This window comes from Bufo bufo, chromosome 4, assembly GCF_905171765.1.
Source record: "Bufo bufo chromosome 4, aBufBuf1.1, whole genome shotgun sequence".
Taxonomy (NCBI): domain Eukaryota; kingdom Metazoa; phylum Chordata; class Amphibia; order Anura; family Bufonidae; genus Bufo; species Bufo bufo.
The window spans coordinates 544,662,493-544,684,001 of record NC_053392.1 but is presented as its reverse complement, the minus strand read 5'-3'; the positions used below and the strand labels follow the sequence as shown (position 1 = coordinate 544,684,001).

Sequence of the window (21,509 nt, the reverse complement as noted above, 5' to 3'; positions counted from 1 at the left end):
AATTGGTCTTCTAGAGAAAGAGATACACCTAGGTCTTTCTTTCTCCCATGAGCCAACGAAGGTTTAATTTAGGCATAAAAGTAGGAGAGTTGAGTCTTTTATACAATTGCGAAATTAATTTTAATGATTTAAATTATTTTAAATATTATTATATATTTTTATTTTATTTTTTTAGCCCCTCCTAGGAGGCTACAATATTCCCTATATTTCTTTTAGCTTATAGTGTAGTTCCATAGAACTACAGTATAAGCTCTATTTACGATTATCCTAAGTGCGGTCGTCAGCAGGCACCATGTTTAAAACCCTCCCGCCGCAGTGTTAATTCAAGGCACTTACTAATGTATTGTGATTGTCCATATTGCCTCCTTTGCTACTTTAATACATTTTTCCATCACATTATACATTGTTTGTGTCAAGGGATCACAACCACCCTGCAATCCAGCAGCAATGACCATGCTTGCAAACTTGTAGCAAAAAGCACCATCCTGTGCTCGCTCCTATGGTCTCAACCACCAGAGAGGTTGGCGCGTTTTCCTTATATTATGCAAGCACGACGACCGCTGCTGGATTGCAGGGTGGTCGTAACCCCTGGAAACGAGCAGAGTATAATGTGATGGAAAAATTAATGAAGCCAGCAAAGGAAGCAATATGGACAATCCCATTACATTAGTAAGTGCCTTGTATTAACTTAGTTAGAAGAAGCATGAATATGGCTTGGAGCTTGTTATGTACCATTATTCCCGATATTACATACTTTTTAAGAATTCTATGTGAAAAAGCTTTTTGTGTGACCCTTTGCTAAAGAGACACAGGTAATTTATAAGCCTATTTTCTCCAGGATATCATGGCATGCATGTAATTATATATTCCTGCACAGCAAAAACTGCTTGCACCCAGTGTACTGCGGTATAAAGTGCATGTATCAGTCCATGGAACACAGTCAAATGCTCTTGTCATTTTGAACTTCTTCCCTGGCGTTGCCCATAGACTAGGAGGAGCTGGAGTAAGATTTGTGTTAATAGACTTCATTTTTGGCCATAAATTTTACCTCTTGCGAGAATTTGAGGGGTTGTATACAGTGATCGACATGCAGCTGAAAACAACATTTGGGAGGGGCGTTGAGAGGTGTGTCCTGTCAGTCAGCGGCTCTCGGCCAATCAGCTGGCAGATTTCTCAGCAGTGTAGATAAGGTTCCTTCTCTGTGTTCTGCCTAAATGTCGTCTTCAGTGGGATGACAGTCATTCTATATAGTTCCCCACGCTCTAGATCTAGAACTGTGTGGTCATAGAGACCCTAGCATCAGCTTCTTTAAAGGGAATTGTTTAAATCACATTTTTGTTTTTCCTTTTCTGTACAGTTAACTCTTCAGTAGCCATCACATTATCATAAGGCTCCCTCATCCTGCCAGCATTGCGGGCTACCGTCCTGTGTTCTACTACGCAGACTCCCCAAGAAGCATTTGCCGTCCGCGCAGGAGAATCATTTCCTGTCTCTAGTGTCCCACCCTCGGAACGCAACTGAAGACTACTAGTGCCGCTGCAGAACGCTATGTCAGTGCACATGCTGTAATCCGAGGAAGGGACACTAGAGGCAGGAATTGATTCTACACCAAACGCTAGTTGTGGAGTCTGCGCAGTAGAAGTCAGGATGGGGGAACCTATAGAGCCATTTTGAATGAGGTCACTTGAAGGGGCAAAAGCCGCAAAAACAATCCACAGGCCCTATTTACAACAGCAGTAGCCAGTCCAAAAACAGCACATGAAAAAGAGTGGATGAAAGGTATTGAAGACAACAGCAGGAACAGAAATACAGTAAACTAAAAAGATTGGAAAGTGACTAACCCCTTTAAATATATATAGTGACATGAAAAAATTCTCCAAAAATTTAATTTTTTTTAAAATGTTTTACATAAAAACTTGATTTAAACAATAATGAGAATGTGTCAATAACATGGCGATAGTGCCTTCTCTGCTTGTGGTGCTTTACCTGTGAATGTAAAGGACAATGTTATTTCTGTTGGACTGATAGCTAATTCTTACATTTGTTGGAGTAATTCCTGTTTTACATTTCCATGTCTGTGTTCTTACTTGTGTTTGTTGGTCTTAGGGGCCTGACAGTTTTCTGAATGGAATTAATCAAAGGAAAATGAAGTATGAGGTATGTACCCATTTACCTTAATTTGCTTTGCATGCCTGAATGATTGGTGATGGTACTTTACATGATTGATTTTTTTCCATCCTTTATTTGTGACCTCATTTATTTCTGATTCGTTGAGATTTGGGACTCTATTTACTATGTATATTTTGTGAATGGAAGATGCCATGCCGCAAACACTATGGCTTCTGTACCGATATAAACTCAAAAAAACTGAGCTTGTCATCTACAGATAACACTGGTAGATACCTCCAACTTTTATCAAATCTGAAGGCCACATACACACTAGACCAGGCATGCTCATCCTGCGGCCTTCCAGCTGTTTTAAAACGACAACTCCCACAATGCCCTGCTGTAGGAAGATAGCTGTAGGCTGTTCGGGCATGCAGGGAGTTGTAGTTTTGCAACAGCTGGAGGGCCGCAGGTTGAGCATGACTGCACTAGATCATTGTCAACCAAGCCCACGTTTTTTTTCTGCAGGGCTGAAAGCGGAAGATAAAAGGAGTGGGCATATTGAATTTAGATGTCCAATCCTTTTGTTCTCCCAGGAGGTATCACAAGCATGTATGTGTATCTGGGAGTCAGGAGAGAACACTAGTTCAGCACCTTAATGTGATCTTATCTTATATTGATAATTAGGGATTGGCGAATTGACTTTGGATGAAACATCTGAAGTTGATCCGCATAAAACTTTGTTCCAATACTGTACGGAGCAGGAGCTCTGTAAAAAAACAGTACTGTAAAAAAAACATTTACTGAACTCTGATTCGGTTCCAAGTGGTACCTTGGAACCAATCCCGAGTTCGGGAAATGGTTTTTTACAGTACAAATTAATTTATGAAGTAATTACGCAAAGTCTCGCGAGACTTCGCGAAGCAATAACTTCGGCTCATCGAAGCCAATACATTCTAATACTGTGCGGAGCTCCTGCTCCGTACAGTATTGGAGCAAAGTTTTATGCGAATCAACTTCGGATGTTTCATCCAAAGTCAATTCGCTCATCCCTATTGATCGGTGAAAAGGGCTAGCCTACAGTAGGCCATGGACAATATGCTACATTTTTTTTCTAATCTCATAAACTCCTTAAAGGGAACCTGTCACCAAAAAATCACTTACTAAGCTGTTAATAGTACCTTTATTGTGTTGCATAGTAGTTACCTAATGCACTTTTTCATCGTTTAGCCGCATCTAGCCTCCTTGAGAAATCAATGTTTTATTCAGCCGCTGCCCCCTGCTTCAAGTCAGGTTTGAAGTCAAGGGGGCAGCGGCCTAGGCGTCTCCAATGCTGCTCTCCCCGCCTCCCGCCGCCTTTATTGACAAGCCGGATCTCAGTGCCGGGACCGCGCTCCCAGCCCGCATGCGCAGTAAAGGGCTGCTGTAGAGCGATCCCGGCTCCGGCTCGTACACTCAGCCGGCTTCAGTTTCGCTACTGCGCATGCGCCCGCCAGCCTTACATACTAGCGCAGTTACAAAAGATGCCGGGCGCATGCGCAGTAGCGAACTGAAGCCGGCTGTGTGTACGAGCCGGAGCCGGGATCGTGCTACAGCAGCCCTTTACTGCGCATGCGGGCTGGGAGCGCGGTCCCGGCACTGAGATCCGGCTTGTCAATAAAGGCGGCGGGAGGCGGGGAGAGCAGGATTGGAGACGCCTAGGCCACTGCCCCCTTGACTTCAAACCTGACTTGAAGCACGGGGCAGCAGCTGAATAAAACATTGATTTCTCAAGGAGGCTAAATGCGGCTAAACGATGAAAAAGTGCATTAGGAAACTACTATGCAGCACTATAAGGTACTATTAACAGCTTAGTAGGCGTTTTTTTGGTGACAGGTTCCCTTTAAAAGGGGTGTCACAAAAAGTATTCTGCATTTTTCAAACCAGCACATTGGACCGAATACTTTTGTAATTTCATAAAATGCATCTGTATGGTGCCACCTACTGTTTGTTCTTTTCCTTATTCCTTGTCCACCTCGCTGAGGTGGTCTCGTGCTCCGTTTAATTTTCAGCTTGCACCAGCCACACCTTCTGTTATAAGCTCTGACAGCTACATGGAGAGAGCTGCAGCAGACATGTCCCCTAAGATAAATGAAACACCCTGAGCTGCTTGCCTGAAATAAATCTAGCAGATGAATGGGGAGATCTCTGGATCCATGCACGGTACAGGGCTGGTTCTAGCTTAGTCTAGCTTCATGTACTATATGATGTTTGGTTTTCTTTTCTTTTTTTTTTTTTTGCATCAATCATGGCATAAACCCTTTAAACGTTAGGACATTGGCCAATTCCACAAAATTAGCTGCATCTACAGTACACACTTCTAATGTCTACCATCAGTGGCCACCCATACTGTTGGCCAAACTTCAGTTTTTGGCGGAACCGACTGTCAGTCAAATGTGTATGGATAGCTTCCAACTTAAACCCCCCGCACCCCTTCCCACACACACACACACACACACACACACACGCGCGCGCGCGCCTGAAAATGAATGCCAGGGAGAAAAGTTTTGCACAAATTTAATTTTTTTTGCTTGATTCATTGTTCCCTCTGAGAGATCAGCCACCATCAGATGGGTCGGTGACTGGCAGCTTCCTTCTCCTCTCCCCATTGAAAACACATACAGTGGCGGAAATAATTATTTGACCCCTCACTGATTTTGTAAGTTTGTCCAATGACAAAGAAATGAAAAGTCTCAGAACAGTATCATTTCAATGGTAGGTTTATTGTAACAGTGGCAGATAGCACATCAAAAGGAAAATCGAAAAAATAACTTTAAATAAAAGATAGCAACTGATTTGCATTTCATTGAGTGAAATAAGTATTTGAACCCTCTAACAAAAAAAGACTTAATACTTGGTGGAAAAACCCTTGTTTGCAAGCACAGAGGTCAAACGTTTCTTGTAATTGATGACCAAGTTTGCACACATTTTAGGAGGAATGTTGGTCCACTCCTCTTTGCAGATCATCTCTAAATCCCTAAGGTTTCGAGGCTGTCTCTGTGCAACTCTGAGCTTGAGCTCCCTCCATAGGTTTTCGATTGGATTAAGGTCCGGAGACTGACTAGGCCACTCCATGACCTTAATGTGCTTCTTCTTGAGCCACTCCTTTGTTGCCTTTGCTGTATGTTTTGGGTCATTGTCGTGCTGGAACACCCATCCACGACCCATTTTCAGTTTCCTGGCAGAGGGAAGGAGGTTGTCGCTCAGGATTTCACGATACATGGCTCCGTCCATTTTCCCGTTTATGCGAATAAGTTGTCCTGTGCCCTTAGCAGAAAAACACCCCCAAAGCAAAATGTTTCCACCCCCATGCTTGACGGTGGGGACGGTGTTTTGGGGGTCATAGGCAGCATTTTTCTTCCTCCAAACACAGCGAGTTGAGTTAATGCCAAAGAGCTCTATTTTGGTCTCATCAGACCACAGCACCTTCTCCCAGTCACTCTCTGAATCATTCAGGTGTTCATTGGCAAACTTCAGACGGGCCTGCACATGTGCCTTCCTGAGCAGGGGGACCTTGCGAGCCCTGCAGGATTTTAATCCATTGCGGTGTAATGTGTTTCCAATGGTTTTCTTGGTGACTGTGGTCCCTGCTAATTTGAGGTCATTAACTAACTCCTCCCGTGTAGTTCTAGGATGCTTTTTCACCTTTCTCAGAACCATTGACACCCCACGAGGTGAGATCTTGCGTGGAGCCCCAGAGCGAGGTCGATTGATGGTCATTTTGTGCTCCTTCCATTTTCGAACAATCGCACCAACAGTTGTCACCTTCTCTCCCAGCTTCTTGCTAATGGTTTTGTAGCCCATTCCAGCCTTGTGCAGGTCTACAATTTTGTCTCTGACATCCTTGGACAGCTCTTTGGTCTTTCCCATGTTGGAGAGTTTGGAGTCTGCTTGATTGATTGATTCTGTGGACAGGTGTCTTTTATACAGGTGACTAGTTAAGACAGGTGTCCTTAATGAGGGTGACTAATTGAGTAGAAGTGTCTAACCACTCTGTGGGAGCCAGAACTCTTAATGGTTGGTAGGGGTTCAAATACTTATTTCACTCAATGAAATGCAAATCAGTTGCTATCTTTTATTTAAAGTTATTTTTTCGATTTTCCTTTTGATGTGCTATCTGCCACTGTTACAATAAACCTACCATTGAAATGATACTGTTCTGAGACTTTTCATTTCTTTGTCATTGGACAAACTTACAAAATCAGTGAGGGGTCAAATAATTATTTCCGCCACTGTATGTGAGCAGCCAAACCAAGCATGTGTATGGGGTAGTCGGGAAAGAGAGCAGTTGGCCAAATGATCATTCTGACGACAAATATCTAAGGTGTATGGGCACCTGTAGAGAACTAGATACTGTCAGTCTAAAGTTTGCCATGGCTTCCTGGCTGTGTTTGAATAGCCTGGTTTAGTGTTCACCTTAGGGGAAGTAGTACTGGAGTTTTTAGGCAGCTGTGCTCCCTCCTCATTCATCAGAATATACATGCGCATTGACTGACCCAAATGTGCACTTTCTTAGAATGATAGCTGTGAACTAAGCAATGGCTTGGCCATCAGTGGGAACCATAAGGCCAGTGCATTTGTTGTACAGTTTTTCCTTATTAATTAGTTTGTAGAATAGTTAAAAATACCTGTAAATTTGGGCACATTGGTATTTTTGCAATGATTTTTGCCAAATTACCAGCTAAGCCCAGCATTCAGTTGCCTATGAGAACAATAACACTGTCCTACATGACCAGTAGTTTCCCTGATTCATTTTTTAGCTAGTTTTAATGGGGTTGGTCAATATCATACATTGGGAGCATTTTGCTAGGATATGCCCCTAATATCCTCTAAGATCCACAGCTATCTCTAGAACAAAGCCCACAAAGTGAAGGAGAGTGGACCGTGCATGCCCGACCGCCCTCCATTTATTTCTGTGGGACTGCCAAAAATATTATATGGATTATCATGTCCCACTGTCTATTAGGACGTGACTCCCTTCTGCCACAATACTGTCCCTACGATGCCCACGCAATGCCATGTTCTGTGCATAGATTTTTCTTGTTTGCAATGTCTTGGCACTAAGCCGACCAGAGCATACATTGTGGCGGGTGGACATGCTGGATGGCCATGTGATTGACACATCTGGTGTCGTCGCTCACATTGAAAATAATTGCGGCAGGCTTGTGCTCATTCACAATACCAGCACTACTGGAATATAGCAGTCAAGTGCTGACTCCTAAATGGGGCCAGAAGGGGGATTACCGGTTGGAGGGACTTTTTGTCATTTTAAGGATTAAGATCTCAGAATATAATTGTCTGATTGTTCGTATATACTGTTCATAAATAAAGTGATGGAATCAGGGGTATTTCCTAAATCAGCACTAATCACACAATAATTGCTTCACTGGAATTAAGTATATGCCCATAAAGGAAATATTCGATTGTTTCCTTTCTTTAACATTTTAAACAGAAAGTTCAACACCCTCTGGCAAATCGTAGAAGGCTATCTGTTCCCCAGATCGGAGCAGAATCCTCACCACCTACGAGAATGGTGCTTCATGAAAGACAGAATCTGAATCCCGTGACTGCTAATTTATATTCTTTCTTCACACAAAAATGTTCTGACTCTCAAGAGAAACATTTGAAGGAAGAGAATAAGAAAGGGAAAAATAGATCATCCATTAGTGAATATTTTGACTTTCTGTTTGACAGAGAACGTGAACCAAGTCACCTTCTCAGTAGTAATCTCTCACACAGCAAATGCGCTCATCAAAATATCTCATCTGCCTCTCAGCAAATTCCTGCCAAGACCAAAGGGAAGCATTTAGAAAGTGTGTCTGGTGACCGCGATTTCTTTAAAATGGAACCTGACCGGACTTTGTTCCAGGAGATGTCCTCCTCCAAGATGAAGACGCTTGATAATGAGCAACCCGAGTGCAATGATATATCTCACTGTAATCTCTCTGAGACCAATATGTTTCCTGAAAATGATTTAAAGGAGAACAAGTGTTTCTGCCCAACTCACCAGGGTATCCTCTTACAGCCTCACGTTTACCAGCGTGACTGTGATCAGAGCAGCGATAGCCCTTTGTGCCGAGCGTCAACACATTATAAATACAGTTTGCAAAATCTTTTTACCAAGTTTTCTTATCTTTATAAAGAGAGGCAGCTTCCCACTCTGCAAAATGTTATCGAGCAAGCCAAGACGATATGCAGCGTGCAAGTGGATAGTGTCCAGAATCTTCCAGGTCTTTCACGTATTAAAGATTTGCAGTTTGTGAATTATTTTCAATCAGCACAGTCAAACAAGAAAGAAGGAGAGTCTGAAGTTCTGCATCCTTACGAGAACAAGGTAAAAGTCTTCAACATAGTTCCAACAAACACAAAGAGTACAGATGGGGAGAAGCTAATGCTGGTTGAGTTTTCTCCAGGGAAGGAAAATGCAGTTGGTGGAAGACACCATCTTTCGAAATTTGAGGATGATGAGACAGATGATGTTAATTTTTTGGCAAGTACGTTCTTGAAATTTCCGAATAAACTACTGGAACTAAGAAATTGCTGCGCAGTTGAAATTATTGATCACTTCCTCGCTACTGTGCCAAACCTGTGCATCAAAAAGAACGAATGTAGATATGTCTACTGGCTCTCTGTTGGTAATAAGAGTCACCCAGAACCTCGACTTGCTTGTCTACTCTTGTCCAAATCAGATCTTAGCTTTATAATATTTTCAGGTACTGAATCAATGTTTCTTTTTACTCTTCCGGTCCGTTCATTGGAAGAGCTTCACATCAGTTTCGGAGGACAAAGCCTACAGCTCCTCGGTTCCTTTGAGGACTCCCCCGTGACTATATTTACGTTTGACAATAGCTGTACTCTGCAGCTATGTCAAGTCTTAACAAAAATGCAAGTGACGGATTCAGACTATGCCAAATATTGTAGTCATCCACTCTTGAGTGGGGATCTGATGGAGTTGTCAACTGACTGGAATGCAGATGTCTCTGACCTTGTCTTCAATAATGGCTTCAAAGTGACATGCACCTTCAAGAGCGCATTAGCTGATGTGGCGTATCTTCTACATGAAAATACTAATGGCTCAAAACCAGCATTAGGAGACATGCACTTATTGCTTTACACATCAGTTAGGGTAGACCATATGAATGGGCAATGTGTATACATGTCACTGGCTCTCACCAACGTATCTATTGCTCTTGTACTTGATGGAGTTTTTCAGGCAAACTTAGACGTCAAGAGTCCGTCATCATCACGTTTTGACCAGATAAAGCTGCATTCTCTCAGTGACGTGAAATGCATTGTCTTAACAGATCAGGAAGATTTAACCAAAATCACCATTGTTTTTTCTAACACAGACAAGAAATCTACAATAGAGATGAATGAGAACGAATTGCTTTCAGTTATTTCGCAGTCAGACCTTAAAGAAAATGTATCTCTAACTATAGATGTGTGGAGACTGACACTAAGCTCATATAAACATGCACTTTTTCTTATAAGGCACTTAACTTTTTTGCAATAGTATAGTCCTAAAAAACATACCACAACTTTTTTGTGGTGTGGAAGACATTTAAGCTCGGCGCTTTTATAATAGTATTAAGAGGAATTTTTGCTGCCAATTTGATGTGTTAGCAGTTGTAGAAACTAATTAGGAAAGTAGGACAGTTGTATTAGGCTCCTCGTTAGGTATTATAGTAAGTCATAGTAAAAAAAAAAAAAAATGAAAACGTAATAAATACTAACCTCTCCTCTGTTTCTTAGCATTTCCTTTCTAGGCTCCCAGGTTCAAAATGGAAGGTGCAGGCAGCAGCTTGTTAGCGATGTCACCAGCAATGCCCACCCAGTGCAGTCTATTAAAAGGGGTGATCCGACACCATAGCAGACCTCACAGTGGCTGTCCCCTGTGATGCAAGGTCAGCGATTGGCTGCACCGGTTACATGCTTCCTACCACCACCATTGTCAGAACAGAATGTTGCTATCAACGCAACAGGGAGGTGAAGAGCCGGGCGTGCAGCTCTAAAGGCCGAACCCAGTGGCGGGACCAGGTAAGTATGATCACTCCCCCAGATCGGACAATCTGTGAGGCCTGCTATAGTGTTGGATAAACTCTTTAAAGGACTTAGCAAAGGCTTAGGCTACTGGAGGGAATCATCAGCCTCATACAGTATGTGGCCATGACAAGAACCAGGATTGTGGTAGCAGTTTAATACCACTAGTGTGAACCTAAAGGAGAGGAGGAGGTTAGGGATGAGCATAAGAGATACCTGTAGACTGTCACACCAGACATTTGCTTAAAAAAAAAGAAGAAAAAAAGGCCTATCTTTCCTTGACTAAAACCAGTTTCGGAAAAGCACCCATGTGTTTTACAAAGAGACCGCAAGGCAGTATATAATGAAAAGCATTTGTACTGCGCTTTTCTCACAGTCTCTCATAGCGCAGCCATAGTTGTATGGCTGCGGCGACTCCCTGGGAACTTAGTGGCTGGTCGACCCCAACACACCGTGGAGAAGTGGAGACAGAAATTAAAAGTGCAGTTTTCCGGTATTGCACTGCATCCTCTTCAGTGGTTACCTGCAAGCTGTCTGCTTTGTAGAGTTGGTGCAGGGTTATTACATCTCCTCCATATCATTAGGACTAAGCAGTTGTAATTACCAAGCACCGCCACAATAATGTCAACAGCTTGCAGATAAACGTTAAAGAGGAAGCAAACAGCTGATCGGCAGGGGTGCCAGGAGTCGTTTTTAAGCCGACACCCTCAATTGCTTTTCAATGACTTTTGTGACAGGATATCATGGTGAGTTAAGTTTGAGTGTTAACTCTACTACATCTGTATATAGATTTGTAGGGAAAGGTTCAGTAACACACAATTATCTTATTCATTTAAATTCCTGCTCATTCTGGGCTTTGACGTCCCGGAGACGGTCCGATCAGTGACTGACAGCCTGCCCTCTATGACTGTGTATAGAGAGAGCTGTCAATCACTGATAGGACCGCCTCCTGGACCTGGAAGCGCAGAATGAGCAGGAATGTAAATGAATAAATGATGATAAGTTATATCTGCTCAGCTCCTCCCGCTCTATAACTTGGTTCCTGCAGCTCAGACACCATGTGCAACGGGACAGGTTCCTTTTAATGTCTGGATGTGCGAGGTGTTAGAGGACCTGTCACCTCTTCTGATATCAAATGAAAAGAAGAAGCAGCACTCCATAGCCATGTAAACCAAAGGTGTGGTTTATTCCAGATGCAATGTTTTGGCTGAAAAGCCTTTTTCAAGCAAAAAAAAGGTTCTTCAGTCGAAACGTTGCATCTAGAATAGGCCACCCCTTTGGTTTACGTGGCTATGGAGTGCTGCCTCTACTTTGAGTTGGACCAAGCACCCACTCTACTTCTGAATTTTGTTTGCTTCTTGGGGTGCTGTTCCTCCATTTTTGTATCACCTCTCCTTTTAGGAAACACTTGCAGTCCCCATGAAATTCTGGAGCATCTGATTATGTATTTTGCAATTCCTCTATTATTTCTACTATACATTTATGAATAAATTGCCAACTGGGTGTTCCCATTCTCCTTGGGAAAGGGTGTGTCCCTACACGGCCAGCAGTGATTGGACAGTGTCAGACTGGTGCTACCCAGTTGTCAATTATATCATAGATTTTCAGGAGGAATAACACAGGAACAGCACCATGTAGATTTTTGAGAAAAGATGCTGCAGAATTTTTAATTTCATGAAGACTAAACGTATTTGCTACAACAGACGTGTCCAGAGAGATGCCGGGTGCCCTTTCAACTCTTTATGTGAAGATGGGATTGTCCCTTTAGTCCCTTTTAACCTGCGTAGACTAGGGTACATCCTCAGTACATGGATCAGCAGACCCCCATTTTTTCTAATAAATCCTAAATATCGGCTAGTATCCCCTCGCTACTTACAGGGAAAACAAAAGATTCTGGATGCCCTGTTTTAGGACAGCGACTCGTCATGATTTGGCTTTGCAGCATTTTGTAGGCCTGTCCCCAGGATGACCCAAAAGTTCAAGCTTTCAAGACGTCTCTGTGTTTCTGAAAGGGCCGTTCTGCCATTTCTACAGACACGACCATGCTCCATTTTAAAATGCCTTCTGTAAATTGTGTGTTCAATCCCCTTTACGCCTTGTATCTTTGAGTATAATGTCTTTGAGAGTTTGTTTGTCACACTACATTGACACTTTTAGATCTGACATTGTAATGAATAAACTATTGATTGGGGATATAATCGTGTTTTCTGTCGTTTATTGTATTTCTCGTTCCTGTACTGCTGCCTTTAAAATTACCAGCATTTTATATACTCCCACATTTGATTTGTGATGGCCGTCTACAGCTGAGGTTTATGAAATTGGGTTTCTTATTATCTTCATATATCATTATATAACATGTTTCCCTTGTATGGAAGCTTAGCATTTATTATTAAATGAACCTTTTCTATATAGGTTTTCACACAAGGTATTATTGAATTTCCTATCCCAATTACACTTGGATACACACGTCTCTGGAGGCTGAGGCTTTCGTTAGATTTTCCACCGTATTTTTATGTACCCCTTGTGTATATGACCTGTTCTGATGTTCTGCTTATAGCTGTTAAAGAAAGCTTACCTTAAAGGGTAAACATGCCTAAATATTTGTCTAAAGTTGCTAAAAGCAGATGATTTCAACCAAAATTTCAACAAAACCGTTAGTGCTTGCTGTGCTATTTTGTCCAGTATTTTTGACGAAACCTGCGACTGAGGCTCCTCCTGGCGCCAAAGCTGTTGAAGTGGAACAGTAGTGTTAAGAGAAGAACCGATACTGTAAAAGTTATAGTTGAGGGTGTACAAAGAAACCGCATCAAGAAGCTGGAATTAAAGGGGTTGTCCAGGCTTTTACTATTGATGACCTATCCTCAGGATAGTTCATCAATATCAGATCGGCAGGGGTCTGACACCCGGCACCCCGCCGATCAGCTGTATAAGGAGACAGCGCGCGCAGTTCATATGTGCCGCCTGCCTTCTCTTTTCCTGTCTGCTGATACTACACTGCGTGCAGAATTATTAGGCAAATGAGTATTTTGACCACATCATCCTCTTTATGCATGTTGTCTTACTCCAAGCTGTATAGGCTCGAAAGCCTACTACCAATTAAGCATATTAGGTGATGTGCATCTCTGTAATGAGAAGGGGTGTGGTCTAATGACATCAACACCCTATATTAGGTGTGCATAATTATTAGGCAACTTCCTTTCCTTTGGCAAAATGGGTCAAAAGAAGGACTTGACAGGCTCAGAAAAGTCAAAAATAGTGAGATATCTTGCAGAGGGATGCAGCACTCTTAAAATTGCAAAGCTTCTGAAGCGTGATCATCGAACAATCAAGCGTTTCATTCAAAATAGTCAACAGGGTCGCAAGAAGCGTGTGGAAAAACCAAGGCGCAAAATAACTGCCCATGAACTGAGAAAAGTCAAGCGTGCAGCTGCCAAGATGCCACTTGCCACCAGTTTGGCCATATTTCAGAGCTGCAACATCACTGGAGTGCCCAAAAGCACAAGGTGTGCAATACTCAGAGACATGGCCAAGGTAAGAAAGGCTGAAAGACGACCACCACTGAACAAGACACACAAGCTGAAACGTCAAGACTGGGCCAAGAAATATCTCAAGACTGATTTTTCTAAGGTTTTATGGACTGATGAAATGAGAGTGAGTCTTGATGGGCCAGATGGATGGGCCCGTGGCTGGATTGGTAAAGGGCAGAGAGCTCCAATCCGACTCAGACGCCAGCAAGGTGGAGGTGGAGTACTGGTTTGGGCTGGTATCATCAAAGATGAGCTTGTGGGGCCTTTTCGGGTTGAGGATGGAGTCAAGCTCAACTCCCAGTCCTACTGCCAGTTTCTGGAAGACACCTTCTTCAAGCAGTGGTACAGGAAGAAGTCTGCATCCTTCAAGAAAAACATGATTTTTATGCAGGACAATGCTCCATCACACGCGTCCAAGTACTCCACAGCGTGGCTGGCAAGAAAGGGTATAAAAGAAGAAAATCGAATGACATGGCCTCCTTGTTCACCTGATCTGAACCCCATTGAGAACCTGTGGTCCATCATCAAATGTGAGATTTACAAGGAGGGAAAACAGTACACCTCTCTGAACAGTGTCTGGGAGGCTGTGGTTGCTGCTGCACGCAATGTTGATGGTTAACAGATCAAAACACTGACAGAATCCATGGATGGCAGGCTTTTGAGTGTCCTTGCAAAGAAAGGTGTCTATATTGGTCACTGATTTGTTTTTGCTTTGTTTTTTAATGTCAAAAATGTATATTTGTGAATGTTGAGATGTTATATTGGTTTCACTGGTAAAAATAAATAATTGAAATGGGTATATATTTGTTTTTTGTTAAGTTGCCTAATAATTATGCACAGTAATAGTCACCTGCACACACAGATATCCCCCTAAAATAGCTAAAACTAAAAACAAACTAAAAACTACTTCCAAAAATATTCAGCTTTGATATTAATGAGTTTTTTGGGTTCATTGAGAACATGGTTGTTGTTCAATAATAAAATGAATCCTCAAAAATACAACTTGCCTAATAATTCTGCACTCCCTGTATGTCTATGGCGAGCAGGAAAAGAGAAGGAAGATGGCATGTGCGCATGCCATCTCCTCATACAGCTGATCGGTGGGGACTCTGGGTATCGGACCCCGCTGATCTGATATTGATGACCTATCCTGAGGATAGGTCATCCGTAGTAAAAGCCCGGACAACCTGTTTAACCCACAAATTATGTTGTACTAGGTTTACTGTATGATTTTATAATTTAGCTTACACACAGGAAATGTAATTTTTATATTTGAGTGACCTACATAGAAATGAATGTTTTTTTAGCTACTGATTCTAGGCCAAATCCCGTTAACTGAACATTTTTAAATGTTGCACTGTGCCAGTGCTTTAAAAGAGCATCTGTCAGCAGATTTGTACCTATGACACTGGCTGACCTGTTACATGTGCACTTGGCAGCTGAAGGCATCTGTGTTGGTCCCATGTTCACATGTGCCCGTATTGCTGAGAAAAATAAAATGACAACAGGGCGTTATCATTACACTTAGAGGCTCTGCTCCCTCTGCACTTTGATTGACACGGTAACCATGAGCATGCCTGGCCTTGTCAATCAAAGTGCAGAGGCCGCAGCCGTTCCAGAGAGAGCGGAGCCTCTAGGTGTAATGACAATGCCCTAGAGCCGTGATGGCGAACCTATGGCATGGGTGCCAGAGGCGACACGCAGAGCCTTCTCTGTGTGTACAAATATGTCTTAGGCCTCTTTCACACGGGCGTCATGTTTTTGGCCCGGATAAGATGCGGGTGCGTCGTGGGAAAATGCGCGATTTTTCCGCGTGAGTGCAAAACATTGTAATGCGTTTTGCACGCATGTGAGAAAAATCGGCGGGTGTTGTGTACATTGTATTATTTTCCCTTATAACATGGTTAGAAGAGAGAATAATGGCATTCTTAATACAGAATGCATAGTACAATAGGGCTGGAGGGGTTAAAAAAAAAAAAAAAAAAAATATATATATATATATATATATATATATTTAACTCCCCTTAATCCACTTGCTCGCGCAGCCGGCATCTCTTCTGTCTTCTTCTTTGCTGTGTACAGGAAAAGGACCTGTGGTGATGTCACTCCGGTCATCACATGATCCATCACCATGGTAAAAGATCATGTGATGGACCATGTGATAACCGGAGTGACGTCACCACAGGTCCTTTTCCTGTACACAGAAAAGAAGAATACAGAAGAGATGCCGGCTGCGCGAGCAAGTGGATTACGGTGAGTTAATTATTTTCACTTGTTCGCGCAGCCCGGCTTCTCTTCTGTCTTCTTCTTTGAGGAATAGGACCTTTTGATGACATCACTGCGCTCATCACATGATCTTTTACCACTGTGATGGATCATGTGACGGACCATTTGATGAGCGTAGTGACGTCACCACAGTTTTTTTTTTCTGTGCACAGAAGAGATGCCGGGCTGCGCGAACAAGTGGATTAAGGGGAGTTAAATATTTTTTTTATTTTTTTTTTTTATTTTTTTTTTTTTAACCCCTCCAGCTCTATTGTACTATGCATTCTGTATTAAGAATGCTATTATTTTCCCTTATAACCATGTTATAAGGGAAAATAATAATGATCGGGTCCCCATCCCGATCGTCTCCTAGCAAACGTGGGTGAAAATGCGGTCCCATTCACTTCTATGGGCCCTGCGTTGCGTGGAAAACGCACAAAGAGGAGCATGCTGCGATTTTTACGCAACGCACAAGTGATGCGTGAAAATCACCGCTCATTTGCACAGCCCCATAGAAATGAATGGGTCCGGATTCAGTGCAGGTGCAATGCGTTCACCTCACGCATTGCACCCGCGCGGAAATCTCCCGTGTGTAAGGGGCCTAAGACTTTTCCTGCCATTCATCAGCGCAGGGTGCAGCGCATTGTATGTAGACAGGCTATTATAGTTAAATGATAAAGTACAGGGAAGATACACTATATTGGACTGTAGTATTCAGCTTAAATTGCTGTGTTGGCACTTTGCGATAAATAAGTGGGATTTTCGGTTGCAGTTTGGGCAGTCTGTCTCTAAAAGGTACATCACTGTTCTAGAGGCTCATTTGCATACAGTATATCATGTAGAGAAAGTTAATACAAAGCACTTACTAATGTATTGTGATTGTCCATAATTGCCTCCTTTGCTGGCTGGATTCATCTTGAAGCCCTGGATATCAGCAGTGTATAATGTGATGGAAAAATGAATGAAACCAGGAAAGGAGGCAATATGAATAATAACAATACATTAGTAAGTGCTTTGTATTCACTTTGTCTACATGATAAATGCCTTTGCTGAAGTGAAACAATATATTATATTAGAAAGCCTGTATAAATTAAAGTGAAATTGAAAAATTCCATTTTTTTGGCAGATTAAAAAAAAAAAAAATAGAACTAGTACTCCAAACGTATTGCTCTCATCCTGCAGTTTTTAGAAATATCCCCTATGTGGTCCTAGAGTGCTACTTCTGAAATACCGGCCCCAGAATCGAATGAGCACCTTATGTTCAGTTTGCCATGCAGTGTATTTATAGCATGGTGCGCTAAGGGGTTAATGACACCATTTTTTGGTACATCTGATGTATAATTATGGGTGGTGATGATGTGAAAAAACGCCACAATTCTGATTGTTTTCAGGGTTTTGCCTTTACGGTGTTCACTGTGCGGTAAAGATGATATGTCAGCTTTATTCTGCAGGTCAGTACAATTATGAAGACAACCAATGTACTTTTTCTTATGGTTTATTACTTTTAAAAACCGTTTTAACATCGATTGGCCACAGCGGCGCACATGGCCATGTCGGAAGTTTACAGGCAGGGGACCAGTAGGAGCGGGGAGCGGTGCAGCGAGGGGCTGGTGAGTGTCCTGGCCAAATTCATAAAGGGTATGCAGTTTGAATACACATTTAAACTGTCAGGATCAGAGTTGTCTCCAATCCCAGCTGTGAGAGAAGAGGTGCCGGCTTTATAATATAAGTACTTGAAGTGGCATAATAGTATGGCACAGGGCAGGTTAAGATACCGCACCCACAGTAGTTGTCAGGTCAGCTGAATTTTAAAAAGGAGTTGTCATGGCGAAACAACCGCTCTGTTACACACAGAAACCACCTTTGGGGCAGTAATTGTGGAGCATTGGGCCTACAGTGCATATGCCTGTTCTGTCAGGGCTGTGCCAGTGTTGAGGGAAGGTTTAGGGTTGTTCATGCTGCTCTTTTTTCCTTGTGGCTGTCACCACAAATTCTGATCCAAAATCGGTGTGAAATCTGCCCACAAACCTTACCCTTAGGGCTCATGCACGGGAACGCGCTCTGGCCTGGCCCGTAGCGGGTCCGCAATATATACGGGCCCTGACCATTTTTGCACCGCATCAATGATGCGGGCCCATTCACTTGAAAGAATAGAACATGTTCTATTTTTTTTTGCGGCTCGGACGGGTCATGTACCCATTCAAGTTGAATAGGCCTGGATCTGTCTGCGGAAATTGCACGGATGTTGCCAGTCGTGTGCATGAGCCCTTATTCATTTAAAATCTTCATTGCGTAAAGAAAAAAACATGGACATGGAGTGTGCAAGCGTATTTGAGTGGAAACCATGTCAACTGACCTCACATTGTGGATTATTTTTTTTTTTTTTTTTTATCTCATCCACTTTGAAAATCTCACAGCCTTTGTGCCACATGTGGATGAACCCTTAGGCTGGGTTCACACGGGCGTTGCGGGAACATGCACGATTTTTCGGAGCGAGTGCATAACATTGTAATGCGTTTTGCACGCGCGTGAGAGAAATCGGCATGTTTGGTACCCGAACTTCTTCACCGAAGTTCGGGTTTGGGTTCAGGGTTGTGTACAGGGTGGGCCATTTATATGGATACACCTTAATAAAAAGGGAATGGTTGGTGATATTAACTTCCTGTTTGTGGCACATTAGTATATGTGAGGGGGGAAACTTTTTCAAGATGGGTGGTGACCATGGCGGCCATTTTGAAGTCGGCCATTTTGAATCCAACTTTTGTTTTTTCAATAGGAAGAGGGTCATGTGACACATCAAACTTATTGGGAATTTCACACGAAAAACAATGGTGTGCTTGGTTTTAACGTAACTTTATTCTTTCATGAGTTATTTACAAGTTTCTGACCACTTATAAAATGTGTTCAATGTGCTGCCCATTGTGTTGGATTGTCAATGCAACCCTTTTCTCCCACTCTTCACACACTGATAGCAACACCACAGGAGAAATGCTAGCACAGGCTTCCAGTATCTGTAGTCTCAGGTGCTGCACATCTCATATCATCTGAAGGCAATCGTCTATGCTGTGAAGATACGAGATGTGCAGCACCTGAAACTACGGATACTGGAAGCCTGTGCTAGCATTTCTCCTGTGGTGTTGCTATCAGTGTGTGGAGAGTGGGAGAAGAGGGTTGCATTGACAATCCAACAAATTGAACACATTTTATAAGTGGTCAGAAACTTGTAAATAACTCATGAAAGAATAAAGTTACGTTAAAACCATTGTTTTTCTTGTGAAATTCCCAATAAGTTTGATGTGTCACATGACCCTCTTCCTATTGAAAAAACTAAAGTTGGATTCAAAATGGCCACCATGGTCACCACCCATCTTGAAAAGTTTCCCCCCTCACATATACTAATGTGCCACAAACAGGAAGTTAATATCACCAACCATTCCCATTTTAATAAGGTGTATCCATATAAATGGCCCACCCTGTAGATTGTATTATTTTACCTTATAACATGGTTATAAGGGAAAATAATAGCATTCTTAATACAGAATGCATAGTACAATAGCGCTGGAGGGGTTAAAAAAAAATTATATAATATTTAACTCCCCTTAATCCACTTGAACGCGCAGCCGGCATCTCTTCTGTCGTCTTCTTTGCTGTGTACAGGAAAAGGACCTGTGATGACCGGAGTGACGTCACCACAGGTCCTTTTCCTGTACACCTCACGCATTGCACCCGCGCGGAAATCTCGCCCGTGTGAACTCAGCCTTATACTGCAAATCTGAGGGTCAGACTCTGATCTCTGCTGTGGAAATATCTGCCATGTGCATACGCCCTTCCTTAATCTCCAGTGTGCGCTACCCCCAATTTCACAATCGCCCATAGCCACGCCATTGAGGGGTTTTATTTACTTTTTCTCTAGATGGGATTTACTGGTGATCCTAGCTTTTTGATGTAAAAATAATCTCTGTGTGAGGTAGACTGTAAATTTTGTTGCAGTTATCAAATATTGGATTTATGACTTGCTGGGTAAAGTTTTAGAGCTTTTATTCTTAAGACAAAGTTTGGAATGTGTTAGTTCCCTGGAGCTGGATGCGGGTGTTCGAAGGTTTCTGAGATATGTAGCTTTTATGTGGAGCTGGGAAAATGAAAAGATGACCCGGGGTCATGCAGTACAGAGCTGACATATTGCATTCTAGCCAGTGGGCGAGATAGCCTGAGCTTCTTTCTAATGGGAGAAATCAACATCTAAAACATTAACTACCTCTTGACACTGAGATTCCCCTGAGATTAAAACCAAATAAAATCTCTTTCAGTCCCTGGGCCGCGCAGTGTTCTTACCCTGTGTGTGAATACAATGAAGTGTTTCCTCCTGTATTCATCCGGTAATAATACCGGCGATGAAACATTGTATCCAGACTAATAAAGAATTAACCTTCATGTGCAGGTGAAGCTCGAAAAATTCTAATATCGTGCACAAGTTCATTCATTTCAGTAATGCAACTTAAAATTAAAATATTGTGAAAAGGTTCAATTTTCTAGGCGCAAAGTGTCGCACTCTAGTCAGCGAATTAATCCATACCCCTTGATAATTTCGGCGGATCCACCACCAGTTTAGGGCTTTATTAAGACCGGCATCTAAAACGCTGGTCTTAATAAATGTGCTCCTCTGTTTATTAAGGTTAGTTACGAGTTAAGACCTATTTCCAAAAAATGGAGAACAGAGCAGTAAGGGGGGTTCCACACATGACCATATCAGCTTCCATTACAGGTGAAGTCTTGGTTCCATTTCTTGTTTACTCCCTAACCCCTTAGTGAGCAGCCTGTTTTGGGCCTTACTGAGCAAGCGTTTTTCTTCCTTTTTTCATCGTCGCGTTCCAAGAGCTATAACTAACTATAACTTTTAATTTTTCCGTCTATATAGCTTTACGAGGGCTTGTTTTTTTGCGGGACAAGTTGTAGTTTTTAATGGCGCCATTTTGGGGTACACATAACTTTCTGAATAAAACAAAGGGTGCGGGGACCGCGCTATAAGTCAGCGATTTAAATCAGTTATTCAAGTCAGATCCTATAAAGACGGAGAACTGAAATCGCATCCAGCTTTCAGAAGCAACAGTCACAAGTACGTGTTACTCATACAGGGAAACTGTCATACACCTCCTGCTGGTCCTCAGGTTCCGTCATGAGCCACCGACCGCTGATTCCAAACACCGGATCGGAATACCTTCACAAAGGAACAGAAAAGATGGTGCAATACCCTCAATATCTTAAAGGTAACAGGGTTTTATTATACTCACAAACTAAAAGTTGTTTGCATGCACATAGAAATGCCCGACCCGAGTTTCGCTGTTAGCTTCTTCAGGGGCTGCGGTACAAACACCGCTACAAACCACGAGTAAAATATGACTTCTACCCAGGAACTGAAACGGTCTTCCGTTATTCAATGTCATGTCAATCAATCAATTAATGTCGAATGCCATAAACATATACATAATGTGCAATATAAACAATTACATAAAATCTTAAATAGCTTATAAATAG

General features: G+C 42.4%; 1 protein-coding gene across 2 annotated transcripts in view; it reads left to right on the top strand.

Annotated features, from left to right (window-relative positions):
• The window catches only part of KIF16B (kinesin family member 16B), a 355,224-nt gene that overhangs the window by 222,277 nt on the left and 111,438 nt on the right, over positions 1-21,509 (top strand). Inside the window, exons 23-24 of one of the 2 annotated variants that reach the window (XM_040429996.1) lie at positions 2,107-2,157; positions 7,598-10,940. In XM_040429996.1, coding sequence (XP_040285930.1) covers positions 2,107-2,157; positions 7,598-9,658 — 2,112 coding nt within the window. In that variant the 3' untranslated portion in view covers positions 9,659-10,940. Of the gene's footprint in view, positions 1-2,106; positions 2,158-7,597; positions 10,941-21,509 lie in introns of those variants that run through there. The other variant, XM_040429997.1, reaches the window with a different exon arrangement.